The following is a 17,107-nucleotide window of genomic DNA, read 5'->3' on the forward strand; positions in this document are numbered from 1 at the left end:
AGAAGGACTCCCAATACCACCCTGTTGGGTACATGCTATAGGACAAGGTACTTGCCGTGTAAGTGTGAGCAGAGCCGGCATATCAGGAGGCCATCTGCAGAGGTGAAAGGGGGTGTGGGTGACTGATTTACAGACCTGTCCCTTTGAGTAGTCCTGCTGGGTGTGGGGGACAGAAGGACCGTTGCAGGGCCCAGCTGACAGGATGAATGAAACACAGGACTGTGGGTAGTTTGTGCAAGATGCAAAGTGGCTCTGTCTTGCAAATATTGAAATAGCTCCATTTGCCAGGTGCTACTGTGCCCTGGCATTCCTCTCTTCTCGGTCCTCAGGAGTACCTGAGGATGTGCCCTATTGTCATGTCCACTCACAGCAGAGATGAAGCTTCAGCTTCTCCCGTTTGTGCCCCCCCTCTGATAGCCTGGTTCCAGAGCCCCATGGCCCCTCAGCTGGGCACTTCCTGGCCCCTCTCCCACTGCAGTTTTGGAGTCCTGGATCCCAGGCCATCTTTCCTGGTCCCACCTGCCCATTCCCATCAACTTGCTGCACCTGTGGGAAGCATTACCCTGGGGCCTGGTTTCCTATTTTCAGGATGGAACCGACAGCCTCACACGTTCCACAGAGGCAGCAGTGTCGACAGGTATTTGGGAAACACTCGTTTTCTTTGCAGATACATCTGTCCCTGTTTATTAGAAAATGGTAAGCATTTTATTGACCTCCAAGCTTAATTAAGTAGAAAAAAAAAGTCAGAGTCTAGAATTTTGGTACATTTCAAATATATTTTATTATTTTTCTTTTCGTCTTAGAAAGAATATGAAACCTGCATGCAATGCTAATGGTTTCTGACATTTACATGGCATATAACACACCAGTACCTCTACCAAAGGAGTGTGGGGCACTCTGCAGAGCATATGTACAAAGGAAAGGGCATCTTAGCTTCCCCAAAAGATTACTGCTCTGTTTATCATAGCGTGGGGAGGTACAGGCATATTGCTTTCGTACTGCATGTCCCGTTGAGTTGTGGGAAAGAAAGAAGCTCTGAAAGCTTCCCTAGTCAACTGAATCCATGTCTCTGGCAGTGGGTCATGTATGTAATCATGTATTTTAGAGTTTTCTCCTAAGGTTTTCACTGACATGCTTCTGAAGCCTTACATATTGAAGCAGTGGACCTTTCAGAAACCCTCAGGTGGGAGCTAAGACCTAACACCTTCTTTAAAGACCACTGGCCTTGCCACTATGGGATCTTGGAAATAAATGTTTCCTAGAGTGTGGAAAAATGAACCAGGGGAATGAGGCATGTTTCTCTGGCAACCAAACTGATCTAAGCACAGATGCAGAGAGACTTGTTCCTACTTGCCTGGTGACAGGGGCCACTGCGGAGTCACTGAGGCTGTGACGGGCTGCAAGCCCAGGAGAACTGTGGCAGCTGTGCCGAGGCGCCAGGCCCTCTGGGCGGAAGCTTCTCCAGCTAGACCTGGAGCAGCGCTGCAATGAAATGTCTCCACCAAGCTCAGCGTTCCTCCCAGGCGCTTATAAAGCTCAGATGTGTAGTGACGCATGGACAAATACAAAAAAGCATTTTTTAAAAAGGAAAGGCATGAGTTTCCCCTTTTTTTTCGGTAAAAAGCCGCCTGTGTTAAAGTCTGGCGTACAGGAGAGCTGGGTCTCACATCTGGAAGCCTTTCGCACACAGCTATAAAATGTAAAAACTGACCCTTGGTAAAAAGTGCTTCGTAACAATATATAATTTGTGTCTTATGCCTGTGAGAAAGAAAGGATTTTTTTTTAAATTTTATTTTAATCTGTAAAGTCCTTTGCTGAAGTCTCCCAACTGGTCTGGAAGTTTTTCTACCCAAGATTCATCACCCTATTCTTCGTAGACCCTGGGAAGAGAAAACACAGGTGTAAGAGGCTGGGGACCAGGTGGTAGCAGCTCCCAGTCTCCCCCAGGCCTGAGGGCGGGGAGTGGGAGGGACGCCTCTGAGAATGTGACCAAGGGAACACAGAAGCTCGCACAAGTCTGGCTTTGTCCTTTCTGATGAGCTTCCACCTCTGCAGCCCCATTCTATCCTCAAAGTCCTGTGGAGTGAACCTCTTTGCATGTGGGGATACTGCAGAAGAGGTAAGATGTGCCCTGTGACCATGGATGGGCCTCCCAGCATGGCCAGTCGCTCCTGCTCTTCCTCAGTCCAATCCTTGTCTGTACGAAGCCTCTACTCAGGGAAAATGGCATCAGGGAGGGACATGTTCTCCCCAGACTTGGGCTAGTCCTTTCAAAATGTGCCAATTCTAGAGGTTGCTTCCTGAAGGAGGAGAGGGGTTGGCAGGGCTGATGCTGTGACACCTGTGCCTTGGAGTCACTTCCTCTTGCTGGCCCTGCCTCACCTCTGTTAGTTATAGGCCTGTGTGCATTCACACCCACTTCTCCTCTCACCTTTCAGGTGTTTTAATTCCTTCTAGTTCTGACTTATGGCTGCCCGAGGGCCGCGCTTCACACTCAGACAACCCTTTGCTCCCTCTGCCTTGCTCCTGACTTCTGAGTAAAGTCAACTAATCATGCATTGAATAAAATGCTTAGTGCAGCTGCTTTCCAGGGCAGCTAGAAGCTCTGGTCTCTGAGGTGCTGAGCTCCCTCACCTGGCCACAGCCCTGTGCCCTCTTCCTTCACCCCAGTTCAGCATTTTCTCTCCTTGTGTAGAGGACTTCAAAAAGTTCTTTATTTCCATTCTACACCTCTTAAGACATTTTCAACCCTTTGCAGTGGAGGGAGGACAAGGACATGCCCCCTTCCTCTCCCAGGACACCTCAGCCATTTAAAAAAGAGGAATGAACTAATGATGTAATGAAGTGATGGAAGGCCCGGTATCTGAAGGGCTTCCATAGCTTTCAGTTCAGTTTGCAGAAGTAAAAAGCAGGGCTGCCTTTAGGCCCACAGGTGTGTGCTCCTCTTTAAAGCCACAGCCCAAGTAGAGCCAGCAGGAATAAGGTGAGCACAGTTTGAATGTCTCACAGCAGTCTGTGCAAGATGTTTTCAGGCCCCTCCTAGCAGTAGCCTTGGGTTAGCTTCATTCCATATTCAGTTACACAAGGCCTTGGATGGTAACAGAGAGTAGACAGGGAAGGTCCTGTTTGTGCCACATGAGTCACCTGCCCTGACCAGAAAAAAGACTCCATTCCTATCAGATAAATAGAAAATAGTCTCTTGTCTGCATCAATTTCTATTTCAAGTAACTGCAGACAAGGCAGTTTTGGAGGAAGCAAATAAAGCTCAGGTGCAGGGGTTGGGCCTGAGTGTCAGCTGTGAGAGCTGGTCACGAGGCTGGGCTGGGGGACCGGAGCCAAGCCAGGTGATGGGAAGGGTGGGGCGGGCACCACCAAGGCTGCCAGTCTCCATGGGGGCCTGGCTTCCTGTCCTACTTTTGCTCTGTGCGGTCACGCCCCCTCCCCAGCAAGCTTTGTTTTTCCTCTTCTACAGGATGAGGTGCTGCACCTGCTCACGGAAGTCACCTGAGAGTGTGAGCACTCCCCTGGCCATGCTAAGCAGATTAAAGCATAAGCAGGCCCCGGGCGTTTGAGGAGTAGCCTGCTCCAGGATAGGATCACCTTCATGTGGTGTGGGAGTTGGGAATGACCTCCCCTTCCAAGGTCAGGCCTAGGACCCCAGGATCAGAGCCAGAAAGTCACCTTCTGACTATGGGAAACAGAGTCTGGGGAGCCCAGGGCACTGGTCATCTCATCCTGCTGCCCCCTTGGGTACAAGTGAGTCTGATTTTAAAGGGTCAGACCCAAGATGCCTCTTAGCACCTGCATGCAAAGGAATTTCTCAGGTGTCTGGGCAGCATGGGGCACCTTGGCGAGAGTACGTTGTTGCCAGGGAGTCATCTTCGTCATCCCAGGGGTGTATCCCCATTTTGTGGTTAATTAACATTTAAGTGGTCTCATTTTTCCCTACAAGATCCACAGAGGATAGCTATGCCAGGTGCTCACCCAGTCATTTGACAGCTTAGGTGACTTAAATAAAAAGAGCAATTAAGACAATAACTTGAAAGTTAGGAGGAGACAGACTTTAGTTCACAAATGGGATCAACCTTACAGCCTGCTTTGCCAAGTGATGAGTTTCTCAACCCTGGGGGTGTGTAAGCAGTGTCTGTTTGTCTGCTTGCTGTGGATGTTGTGGTGGGTATTCACACACATTGGATAGGGATAGCTGACGTGGTGTGGGGGCCCCTTTCCATCCTGAGTGCTGCAACTGACCCTGGTGGGAAGGTGGGCAGGAGTGGGGTGCATACCTGCGCTTCTCGTTCCAGGCGTTGTACCACTTGATGAAGCGCTTGGTGCTCTGCAGCTTGGGATGCAGGCAGTGTTCCTGGCCCCGGTACCTGGACACACTCTTGGTGGTGATGCTACAGTGGAATAGAATGGGGTAGAGGGTTGAGGCATCTTAATAATGGACCCTGGTGTGGCCCATGGGTGGCCCTGGTCTGTCTGAATCAGGGCACTGAGCAACTTGGCTTCCACTCTTCCTCAAGACAGCCCACCCATGTGTTCATTTCCTGGCAGGCTCCTTGGAAGGTTTTGGGGTCCTCTCATCTCCGAGTTCACTTTAGGAACCCTATAAGGAGTGAGCAGCACCTGGAAGAGTTTCCTCACCCCCAGTGCACCCCCAGAAGTGTGTTTTCTGCAGGCCTCTCTTGGGGAACAAAGATCAGGAACCAAGCTGTGGAGAGAGTTAATGCCATCAAGGTGTGTATGCCAAGACCTTTGTCCTTGGACTTGAGGAACTCCATGGTGGGGCTAGATCATGCCCTGATGATGCTGCAGTCTCTGTCTGAAGCCCCAGTCTCAGCTCCCCCTGCTGCAGATTGTCCCAGGGTTGGGCATTTGCTGACTCTGAAGCCAAGTCTTATTGAAGCCCATCTAGATGCTTGACTATTAAGTCCCAGTTATCTTTCGTTTCATGCAGAAAAACAAGACCTGGCTTCTCCACAGCCTGAAACCCTCAGACCTCTATCAGCCAAGGTTCCAACACCCATCAGGAGCCTCACTGTACAGTGGAGAAGCAGGGTGGCCTTGTACCAGGTTCAGGGGCCTGAGTTGGAGTCCCATGTTTTGCTCTAGGATCTTAACCTCTCTGAGCCTGTTTACCCTTCTGTAAAATGAATATAAAAATGGGACCTACCTACCTCATAGGGTTATTGGGATGATGAAAGGAGATAACCTAGGCAATGTGCAGAGGCTGGCAGCTGCTCATGAATAGTTACTGGCAGTTAGTCATGAACAAGGAGACGGGGAAGCAGAAGGGCAAGCCTCAGTGCGGGGTGCGTGAGCTGTGGCCTGGAGCGGGAGACGAGCCTGCTGCCTGCCCAGCACTGCTGTGCCTGTCTCTGCAGGGCTGGCCAGAGGGATGGCAGGAGCCAGGAGGGAGCTTCTGGGTTGGGGAGGAAGCACGGTGTTCAATAATGAGGGATCTCACCTGGGACACTTGCAAAGTGCAAGGTGAGAGGTGAAGATGCCACTTCCTTCCTGAAGGGTCACAGAAGGGTGGTAGGAAGTCAGAGTGGAAAGAGTGGGAAGAGAGGGAGGGAGCTCAGCTAGATCCCCACAAGCTATGGAGGTAAAGAGTCATGTGCCAAGTTCTGGAAGGGAGCAGGGTTGCCATGAATGTGGTTTACCAAACAATGGGAAGAAAAAATGGGATCTTGCCACCAGAATGGTGTCAGAATGTTTTTGAGCAATCTGTTTCCTTCTCTGTCCTGGGCTCTGAGTTTTGGGGGCCCCCCTGCCTGGGCCTGTGCTTCCTGGGGTAGGGATGGGTCTTTGGTCCTGTCTTCCCTGGAGCCCTTGGTGAGATGTGTGGCACCTTGAGCATGGCCAACCTTCAATGTTGCCCTTCCCCTGTACCTAGGAATTTAGCACATGCATTTTCTTTGTGCTTACAATGCTGCTTTTTCACTCTGAGTGAAGGGACATTGCAAAGCCTGATAGAATCCCCTTCTCAGTTAGGTCAGTATGCAAGCTGCATGTTCCAAATCCTGAAGGTTGGGAAGAGCAGGAAAGGATACTCAGCACCCCCCACCATGGTGCAAAAATGCCACATTGGTTGTGAAGTACAGAAAGGAGAATTCGTGACCTCAGCAATTATCAGAAATTCTGGGTCCCACATCCTTCTCCTCAGCAGTTCTGGGATGCTGAAGGTTCCTGTGAGAGCTTAGTGGACATATGACACAAACTGCCCTTTCAAGAATCTGGACTCTCCTGGATCTTTCTGGGTATAAGGGCTCCCACTTGCAAAGTAGACTGCTCTGCCTCCACCCCCAGCCTCAGCAGAGATTTCTGGGTGGCTCAGGGTGAGCTGGAAAACTTCCTTTTGTTCAGCCTTTGTGACTGAAAATCTGCCTTGGCAAAAGAGTGCTGGCCCCTGTCTGATCTAGAAAGGCTTAGGCTCTTGGGAGGGAGCGGTGCCTCTAGCCCTCTGAGTGCTCTGGGGTGATTTAGGAGAGCATGACTGGTCACTGATCTCATGAGGCCACTGCAGGTTTTCACAAGGCTACCTGAAGCCACCTCTCTACTCACTTGGTTGTAGTTTCTCTCTATATCTGGAAAAGTTTAGCCAAGAAAAGAGCAAGCCTGTCTGGTGAGCATTCTGTCCTTTCGAGATGCCACTGTGCTCCATACTATTTTCATTCCCTGAGAGTTCTGATCTGACTTGCAATGCCTCCTGACATGTTCAGCCCTGGAGCTGGAAGTGCTGCGGGGCTTGTGACTCCTGTCCAGCTCTTTTGACTTCTGGGCCCCCACCTGAAAGGATTTCTGGGCAGCTTTACTGGATTTGGTCTGCAAGGCTAGGACCAGGGATGAGGGTGTTAATTTAGAAGCCCTGAAGGAAGGTATTGGGGTCAGCCAATATTCAGGCCAGTGGCTTTCTGAATTCCCCTAACTTTGGCCAGACTATAGCCCCAGGTGGTGCGGGTTGTGGGGTGTGGGTGTGCCCTGCCTTCACAGACGCTGTGTGAAGGCCTCTGGGCCAGCAGGGCCAGCCGGTGCAAGTGGAAAGCACTTGCCCAGACTGAGAATGAAGTGTGTCCCGTTTCTGGGGGAGGGGAAGAGGGGCCAATGGTGCATGGCAAATATTTGGGAGCTGCTTTGCCAACGGCTCCCATCCTGGCCAAGAGGGTATTGATGGGGAAACAGTGGTGCTGACCTCAAGTGGTTAATTGGGAAGACGGAGGAGCACGGAAACTCAGTGTTCTCTCACTCTGCCCCAGTTTTTAAAACATTGCCGGCATCCCCACCAAGCAGGGCTTCGGCCGTGTGGCACATTAACCCCAGCAGAGCACTTTTCACCCAACTGCTCAGGCTCAGGGACCTGCAAGAAGTTCAGCTGCTGCAGAAAGGACCAGGGGTGTTCTCACAATGAAATCCCTACAAGCTCCAAACTGGCTATTTCAGTGGACAGTCCCCAGATTGGAGACTCTGAGAAGAAAGTCGGGACAGTACTGGCGTTACTCCTCTCTCCAGCAAGAGGAAGGCAGCATGCTGAATGGTTTGGGTGTGAGTGGGTTTTGAGTGACTTCAATCTAGGTGATCTAAGTTGGCACTCAGGAGCCATTTAACCCTCAATAGCCCTGGTACCCTAGTACCCACAATTGCCAAACACTGAGGCTACGAGTTTGAATACTTGCAAGGGTGGACTTGCAGACACTTGCTGGAGCACAGGACAGTGACCCCCTTTCAGGACTGTCTCAGCAGCGTACATAAAGCCTTGGCCAAGGCCTTGATAAAGGCAGAGAGAAATGTTTGTTAGCCTGACCCAGCCCCAGGCTTTGTGCCCTGGCACAGGGTGAACACGCTAGTGGAGAGGAGCTAGAACTCACATAACCATCTTCTCCTCGCAGTGCGGGTACTTTGGCTTCATTTCCAGCTTCTTCACATCGCTGTAGCGAATCTTGGGCCCTTTCCGGGAGCATTTGCATTTGGACCCTGCGGGAGAGAACGCAGAAGAGGGGGGACTGTTTAGATGAACCAGGGATATCCCACCCTACAACCGCCCTCGGTACCCATCCAGATCCTCAGGATTCCAGGATTCTAGTAGTTGGTGTTTAGATTCCCCAGGATGGGACAGACAAGGGGACCTCCCAACACTCACCATCCACGCGCGCAACGCATAGCGCCAGGAGCAGCAGAAGCAGCGCAGCGGTCAGGAGCCTCATGCTGGCCGGAGGGGCGCGGGAGCAGGGACGCGGGGACGGCGCCGGCCGGTTGATGTGGCGGCCAGGAGAGGCCGCCCGGCTCGGCTCTCTCGGCTCAGAGCACTCCTCCTGGGCTTGGCTCGCTCCAGCTGCGCCCGTCGGTGGGTGCCCGGGCAGTCTGTCGCTGCGCTCTGCGCTCAGCTCTGCGATCTCTCCACAGCCTCCCTCCTCCCGCCCTGGCCTCTTTTAAATCCGCTCCTGCCCTCGCAGTGAGCGAGCTCATTAATATGCAGAACCACTCGGTGACTCACTGAGATTTCTCAATGTGGTGGGGGGAGGAGACCTTCCTAGCCCGCCCGCCGCCCGCCGCCCGCCCCGGGATGGATCCCGATCTTAGCTGCGCACACTTGGAGCCACGCGCGCACATGCACACTCACATTCTCACATCCGCTATCCTCTTGCTCACACAACACGCTCCCCTTCACACACTTGCACACTCAAACCACGGCCTGCACTCATTTCCTAGTGCCGCTGCTGCTCTGCCTTGGGGAGACCAGATTGTGGAGAGGCTGAGAAAGGGTGCTGCTTTTCTGATTCACGTGGATCCCTCTGGCCAGACAGGCCTACTGTGCTAAGCCACCAGGAGACCCAGGCCCAGGGCCCAGATCCTTGGGGAAGAGCTGAAAGGGTTTCAGGACAGATGCCAAGTGTGAGTGCCAACAGGCCTGACCCCTAGGGTGTGGGCTGTCTCTGTTGGGCCAGCAGTTCTGGTGGCCAGAGCACAAGGCCAGTTCTGGATAGGGGTTTGTCCATCAGTTGTACACAGTAAAGCCATTGCCTGTGAACACTGAACTGACTCAAAGAGAGTGTAATTTTGGGGGGCTTGGGGCACTCCTAAAGGAAGGTCCCTAGGAGGGTCTGTGGTCTGGTGGCTCTCTGGAGAGTCAGGGGACTTCTCACGGTTACACTATTCTCCAAAGCCAGGCAGAGACCTAGTAGTGAGCCCTGACGATGATGACCATCTGGATGAGCCGATGTTCCAGACTTTGTGTGGGAATGTAATGGTATGAGACCAGCCATGGTGGCTGAAATTACTGTCCCCTACTACCAGCACAAGTGGTACCTTAGGTACCATTCAAAGTCTTTTTTTAATCATCTGTAAAGAGTAGGTTCATCATAGTGCCTGACATAGGGTGGCAATGAGAAACACATATGTATATCATATATTCAAAGTGGTTAATGGGATGCCTGACACAGAGCCCAGGAAATGCTGTCATTATTAATGTGTGTGTGTGTGTGTGTGTGCGCGCGCGCGCGCCCACGCGCATTATATATACATTATATATACATCATTTGAGTCTTATAATTCGCTTTCTAAATTGATACTTAAATTTCTTTATTTGGCTGGTGCAGAAATAGGATTAGAGGAAAGAAAAAACTTGCCCAAGGTCATAAAGCCAAGAAGCAGGGGACTAGACCAGGAGGGTCCCTATATATGTAGCTGCAGAACTGGGGCTCACTCTGCTGCCCTTGGGCCTGTTGGTCCTTCCCTTAGTGGTGAAAAGCTTCCTTGAGAGACCCAGACACAAGGGGTGGAGCATGGGGTGCTGGGCTTGGCTCCCAGGGCAGAGCTTGCCCAGTGCCAATCTGTCAGCCTGGCAGCTTTGTGGGGACATGAGTGCCCAGAAAGGCTTCTGGGATAGGAGGGGGCCATTGGTTAAGGGGGACAGTGTGAAGAGTCTCTTTCCAGCAGGAGAGTGTTTGCTACCCCCAGGGGAAGCTGAATCCTGAAAAGCAAGCAGAGCCATGGCCACAGTGTTGCCTGTCCCTTAAACCAGACTGGTAGCTGAACAGTTACGTTCAGCAGAATATGAGTGCAAAGGAGTGATTTTGGAATTTATGTTCATTTTTAAAAAATTTGAAATTAATTTTTCTTAACAATGCTGCCCATATTTGTAAGTGGGGAAAAAAAAAAAAACACATTAAAAGCATGAGTGCTTCCACCCACTCACAGGTCTATACCAAGACGCTAGCAGAGGTGTCTTTGCAAACCTTTCTCTCTTGGCTTGTCTGAATGTGCATGTGCTGTTTGTTATCTCTGCCAGTATATCACAGACATGGTTCCATGTTCCATGCTTCTACTCTCTCTCTTTTTAAATTTTATTTTATTTTTTAATTTGTTTTAAGTAGCTACATATGATAGCAGAATGCACTTTGATACATCATATATAGATGGAGTATAATTTCTCATTCTTCTGGTTGTACCTGATGTAGAATCCCACTGGTTGTGTAGTTATATATGTACATAGGGTAATCATGTCTGATTCATTCTACTATCCTTCCTACCTGTACCCTTTCCCTCCCTTCACTCCCCTCTCCCTAATCCAAAGTAACTCTGTTCTTCCCTAGCCCTTCCCTTATTGTGAATTAGCATCCACGTATCACAGGAAACAATCAGCCTTTGGATTTGGGGGATTGACTTATTTTGCTTAGAATGATATTATCCAGCTCCATCCATTTATTGGCAAATGCTATAATTTCATGCTTCTTTAAGGCTGAGTAATATTCCGTCATATATATATATGTATATATATGTATAACATGTATGTGTATATATAACATATATGTATATATATGTATATATGTATAACATATATATGTATAACATATATATATGTATATATATGTATAACATATATATATATGTTACTTTATACCACATTTTCTTTATTCATTCATCTGTTGAAGGGCACCTAGATGGGTTCCATTATTTAGCCATTAATGGTAATGTTTGAAGCCTTGTGGTACAGTAGCTAAGAGGTTGGCATCAGGACTTAGACCACTTAGGTGTGTGAATCCTAGCAACTAGCTGTGAGACTTGGAGCAAATGATTTTTTTGATCTTGATTTTCTCATCTCTGAGATGGGGATGTTAATGGTACTTCCAACATAGGAGGGGTTGAATGGGATAGTGCTTGTCAAGCTTTTAATGTTGTCTCCAGCACAGAGTTTAGTGTTCAGTAAGTGTTGACTGTTATTATTATTATTGTTGTTTTACATGTATTCTACTAAGCAGATATGCAATTAACTGAACACTCCCTGCTGGATATTTGGATTATTTTCAACTGTATACTCTTATAAGGAGTGCTCTGTGACAAATATTCTTGTAGCTCAATATTTTGATACTATGTTGATTAATTAAGTGATTTTTGACAATATCAGGCTTAGTGGGAACTGAGATTTTCGTTTTGTTTTATTTGGTTTTTGTTTTTGGAAAAAAATAGTTGGCCCTATGGACCAAAGTCCCCTAGCTTCCTGGGTTAGACATGCCAGTTTTCTTTTTTTTTCCTGCCTAAGTCTATACATGCTGATCTTTGGTTTGCAATATACAGTTGTGTCTTGGCAAACAGCTGTCCCCTGTTCCTGTGATTCAGGAGATCAGGAAAGGATGCAATTCAGTGCTGCCAGAAGGTCTGTGAATGATACTGCCCAACTAGAAAGGGAGGAGACTTGACCCCTGACCTGCCTTCAGGGTACAGACTCTCTACTGAGCCTAGCTCGGGTGTGGTTGAGTAGGTGTGGAGTTCTTTGAACAATAGCACTGCCTTCTTTGAGGAGATTCCCTGAAGGACAGCACACATAGCCTGCTTCCTGGAGGGCAGCTGGCTGTGTGTGTGTGCATGCAGGTGCCCAGGGACAGAGCTATGCATGGTTCTATGGGAGGGATAGACACAGGTGTAGGGCCACAAAGAGGAGGAATCAGAAGTAGGGCCCATTCAATGAGGGAGTGGAACCCTGGCTGAGCCCCTTGGGTTTTGCTTACCCATCCGCTTTCCACTCATTGAACACCTGCTCTGTGCCAGGCTCTGTGCAGGTGTTGGGGCCTTCAGGTGAGCAGGTTTGCTCCTGTCCTCAGGGGACGATGACATCAGTCAACCAACACAGGGATAAATATGGAAGTCCTGCAGAGGAGGTGTGAAGGAGGAAGCTGGTGTTACCAGGGGCTCTGGCCAGGCAGAGGTGGGGGCAGATGCCTGGAGGAAGTGACCCGTGGGTTGACTATGAAGGATGAGAAGAAGTTCACCGGGTGATCATGGGAGGGAAGCCACTCCTGTCCTTTACAGTCCCTGCTGCTCACACTGTGGGGCTGCACTGCTCCAAGCCCTTCTCTGGCCCCAGATCTCAGAAAGCCAAGGCAGGTCCCCGGCAGTGCCCATCCTCTTTTGGCCCCAGCAGCTGCCATCCTCCACACAAGCTGTGCTTGGTCACACCACCTTGTCTCATCCCTCAGATGTGTAAACTGTTCCTATGTCGGAATCTTTGTGCTCCTGGGCCCTCTGCCTGAGGCGCTCCTCCCCAGTTCGCCTGCAGCCGGGCACTCTGAGCCTCCGCACCCATATCTACTATTCAGATCCAGGTGCTTTAACAGCCCCCGGCAGCAGCCTCTCTCCACGCTTTGGTCTATTTCAGTTACTCAGTTTACCCACCACCATCTCAGGTTGTACTGCTTTCACATTTATTTTGGGGTGGATTTGGGGGCATCTTCTGGTCTGCTGGGTCTGTGTCTGTCTCCTCATCCCCAGTGCCTATAACCATGCATGGCACCCATGTGGCTCCTTCCACATCTGTCAGGTAAATACAAGCATATTGCAGGCACAAGCTCAGGAGTAGGAGAGAAGGGTGTTGAACCCAGGCTGTGCAAATGTCAAGGTTGTGCGTGAGAAGGTGTGTGTGTGTGCACGTAAGTGTGGAAGAGGGGAAGGGGTGACTACAGCCAGCTCCCTTCCCAGGGAAGCAGTTTCTTCCCAGGAAATCTGCTTTAGCAAAGTGGTGGCTGGGAGGAGGGACCAGGAGGTGGTTTTCCAGGAAATCCCACAGGTGTCTTGGTACAACTACTCAATCTACTGCCCTGGTTGCTGGGAGATAAACCACCCTGCCCCCATCATCCCATGTTTCTTCCATGACTTAACTTCTCAGAAGGAGAGTAGCTCTTACTTCCCTGATGGGATAGGATCAGATCGGGTAGGGATTGAGACCCCATCTAGCTCTCATTGTATGGACAAGGAAACTGAGGCCCAGGAATGGGATAGGATTTCACACTAAGTCATCCAGGGCACTAACATTAACCAGGCCTCCTGTACCTTGATGCTTAGGTCAGAGACAGAGATATCCTGGATTCCAGCAAACCGGCCCTGTCATCACTCATGACAAGGTAGGCTCCTTGAAACACCTGCTTGTCCTGGTTTGCTTGGCAGCTGATTCTGAGTCCAAGGCTGGAGGTTGCCCCTCACTCTCCAGCCACTCTGCCTGGAGGCCTGGTGTGCCTTTTTTTGAGTATCACCCCATCTTATGGTGCCCTGGGGAGCAGGGTGTCTCCTACACACAGTCCCACACACAGTCTTCTCAGGGCCTTGTTTTGAGGCAGAAGGGACAAGGGGCCATGGTTCCAAGTACAACTCCTGACTTTGTTCTTTACACTGGGAATCAGGGACCCTGAGAAATGGAAGCACAGAAGAATGACACAGGGCAGCTAAGTGGAGTTGGATCAGGCTCAGGTTAGCCCCATGGGACTGGAGGTCCCTTCCATTCAGATGGGCAACGAGGAGCACTGCAGGAGCCCCCCAAATGTGGAAAAAATGCTGGCAGCCAATAAGACAGACCAATGAATAGCATTTATCAGCCATTTATTCTTCAATAACACCTTCTTGCAAACAGGCAACTTTACTATATCAACAACACAAGCAAAAAATGTTTTTAAAGAAGGTCTTAACATACCAATGAACAATGAACATCAAAGGACAATTAAGGGAAAAATTTCTAAAAAACTCATTAACCAATTTATGAAAGAATATGCATCCTCATTAACAATCAAAGAAAAGCACATTAATGCTGCAGAATCAAGCCATTTTGGTTTGGGTCCTATCCAATAAGGAACTGTTTAAATGGTAATATTTGAAGTTGATAGTGGTCAAGTGAGGAAGGACCACTTAAGTAAGCATCAGTGTAAACTGTCAATTGGTACAAGATTTTGGGAAATCACACATATGTATCCAGAGAAATGAAACCCTATGTAAAGGTATTCCTTGTTAAAAATAACTTGCACAACCATGGTGGATTAAGTGGACCATAAAAGAGTCAAGTGTAATATTCTGTTGGGATGAAGACTCCTGATCGCAGCGACCTTGGAATGCCCAGCACTCAACCAAATGCAATAAGTAGAAGAAACACAGGGCTGTATAAACCAGTGATCATGGGTATGTCAAACAGCAACCTGAGTAAAGGGTGGCAAAGAAAGGGACACTAGCATCATCCTGATGCTGGAAAGTTTCTCTGCTTGCTTTCCAATCATGTGAACCTTCTTATAATAGAAATTCAGAAGCGTTCAATTCAGTTAGGCCTTGGGCATCCTTCATCTCCACTTAGCAGGTCCTGGTGATGGGTGACAGGCATGTGAGCCCTGAAGCTGGCTCTGCGGGAGAGGCAGATAGAGTCCTCGGTGTTTGAGTGAGCCCCGTGCTGAGGACCCAGGTCCTCTCCTCAGAGCTGTCCCCCTTTGCAGAGTCCTGGGTGACTGCACCCTGTCTCACCCTCCTCATTTGGCCTCACCCTGCCTCTTGCTTCCTGCCTGTTTCTGCAGCTCTGCTTCATGGTCACAGCATGAAGGCTCCTCCAAGACTGTCACCTGACTTCCAGGTGCATAGCACTGCCCCTTGCTGGCCTGCACTAAACCCACTCCTCACTCTGCCTCCAGACACACCTTCTATTCTCAGTTTCTTGAAAGGACAAACTGCTTCTCAAACTCAAGCCTTTGCTGGCTGCCATTCTGCTGGGAAGGGCCTTCTGTTGCCCCTTGGCCAGGTTGGTAGCTCCTGTTTACCTTCCTGAATCTGCAAAGATGTCATTTTACAGGGATGCTTCTCTCAGCATGTGCATCTCCTCTCTTCTCTTGTCCCCTCCTCTCCCCGTCCCAGGCTGAGAAGCCACTGCTCTCTGTGCTGTCCTGGCTCCTTTCTCTTTTCTTACCCTGCAAAGGCTCATGGATACTCTTCACAGTCTGTGAGATCCTAAGGGCAGAGGTTGCTCTGTGTGTTTCCTGTTAACTTCAGTGCTCCAGCACAAGCTCAGGGCCTGGCATACAGTAGGTGCCCAATAAAGGAATGAATGGATGAATGAAGTGTGAATTAACGTGGCTCTCACTTTACCATTGCTGATGAGTTGAGTGAGACTTCCTGGTTTAGAACCCTGTTCTACTACTCTGTACCTATGTTTCCTCATTCTTATTTTATTTTATTGAATTTCCTAGACTCCACCCCTCATCCATGGGTTTGCTTGGCTACTTCCTTTTGCTTTGTATGTATGAAATGCTTAGATAGTGCTTACTGTGCATCAAGCACTGCTCTAAATGCTCTCCAAATATTAACTTATTTAATTCTTATAATAGCTATATGAAGTAGGTTAAACCCATTTTAAAGGTGGAGACACAGGCATGGAGAAGGTAAGTACCTTGTCCCAGGTAACTAGCAAATACCAGGGCTAGGATTCCAATCTGAGCAGTCTGGCTCTGGAGCCATGCTCTGCATGGCTGTGTGCTGCCTCCCAGGAGGAGAGTGCGGACACTCCTCATTGCCCAGCCTCAGTCAAGCGTTTTGCTCCCTGTTCCTCTGCCATCAGGTCCTCAGCTCTTGCCCTTGCAGGGCATCCCAGACCTCCAACTAGCTCGGGCTGTCAGAGTTAACAAATAAAATTACAGTACGCCCAGGAAATATTTGGTTCATCACTGAAAGTGAATCACTGCTTACCTGAAGTTCAAATTGAACTGGGTGTCCTGTATTGTAACTGGCAACCCTACATCTAGTACCAGAGGGTGGCAATGTGGGTTGGGCTACTCCTTCCTCAAGGGGTACTCTGAGGATGGTTCTGCAGTGATCTCAGACACACGAACGCATGAGGACTGGCATGGGTAAGGGTAGGCAGAGAAAGGAGTGTGTGCTAACCAGGCAAAGTGGGCATTCATGCTTCCATGAAGAAGGAGGGAGATTTGGGCAAACAGGCATAGAGAGGACCTTCCAGGTGGAGGTGACAGCTGAACAAGGGCTCAGGGATGGGGAAGGTCAAGCGTTCTCTAGGATGTCACCAGAGTACTGTGAGTGCAGGATAGGAATCATGGTGTTCGTCAGGGTATGAGGCTGAAGATGTAGATTAGGGACAAATTGTATGGGGCACTGAGAACTCAGGCTTTGCCCTGGATTATAAGGATTGGTTGGAGACTTTGGGGCAGGAGGGATTCAAGATTAGCTTTTGCCTTGTAGGAAGATTGCTGACTGTTGGGTGAATGGGGGATGGCAGAGAGGGGGCTGGAGGGCAAGAAAAACCTGGGTCAAGAAAAGTCCTTGCTCAAAGGTCAAGGAATAAACACTTGGTCTCCTTATTCTTGGAATTCTTGCCCTTCTCCCAAATAAACACAATGTGGAGTTGGACATTTGTTGTCAAGAGGGAGGTTTTGGTGATATTGCAATTTTCACATTTACCAAAATTTCTTCCAGTGGGATCTCCAGCCACCATGGTCAGCAGTGAGTGCAGGAGAGAGGAAGTGACTGGCTTTGGGGTGAGGGATGGTGACTAATTTACTTTGAAATCAGTGTCTCAGGCAGCCCAGGAAGGAGAACTGGTGTCAAAGGTGTTGCTCAGAGGACTTACCAACCAGGTGAATGCTAGCCTTGGCTAATCTCATATGAAGAAAACTTTTCAAGCAACTGGCTGAGATGTGTTGCAATTTTCTGTCTTAGCAACTAGTCATTGCTTCTGAACATGACCAGGTTCTTAACGGTGAGCGATTTAAGGCCATAAAAGAATTGTCATAAACAGCTCCCCGGAGCCAAGAGTGCGGCCCAGATTTTAAGCACATAATGGAATCATATCAAA

At 49.4% G+C, this 17,107-nt stretch overlaps 1 protein-coding gene across 1 annotated transcript; it reads right to left on the bottom strand.

The window, feature by feature from the left end:
- Positions 1 to 756: 756 nt before the first annotated feature.
- Positions 757 to 8,427, bottom strand: CXCL14 (C-X-C motif chemokine ligand 14). The gene is made up of 4 exons (XM_079145524.1): positions 8,144 to 8,427; positions 7,872 to 7,977; positions 4,287 to 4,400; positions 757 to 1,880 (listed from the first exon to the last, which is right to left on the bottom strand). The coding sequence occupies exons 1-4, from the start codon at positions 8,205 to 8,207 to the stop codon at positions 1,865 to 1,867; spliced, it is 300 nt and encodes a 99-aa protein (XP_079001650.1). The 5' UTR covers positions 8,208 to 8,427; the 3' UTR covers positions 757 to 1,864.
- Between the last annotated feature and the right edge of the window lie 8,680 nt (positions 8,428 to 17,107).

This window comes from Sciurus vulgaris, assembly GCF_902686455.1.
Source record: "Sciurus vulgaris genome assembly, chromosome: 6".
NCBI lineage: Eukaryota > Metazoa > Chordata > Mammalia > Rodentia > Sciuridae > Sciurus > Sciurus vulgaris.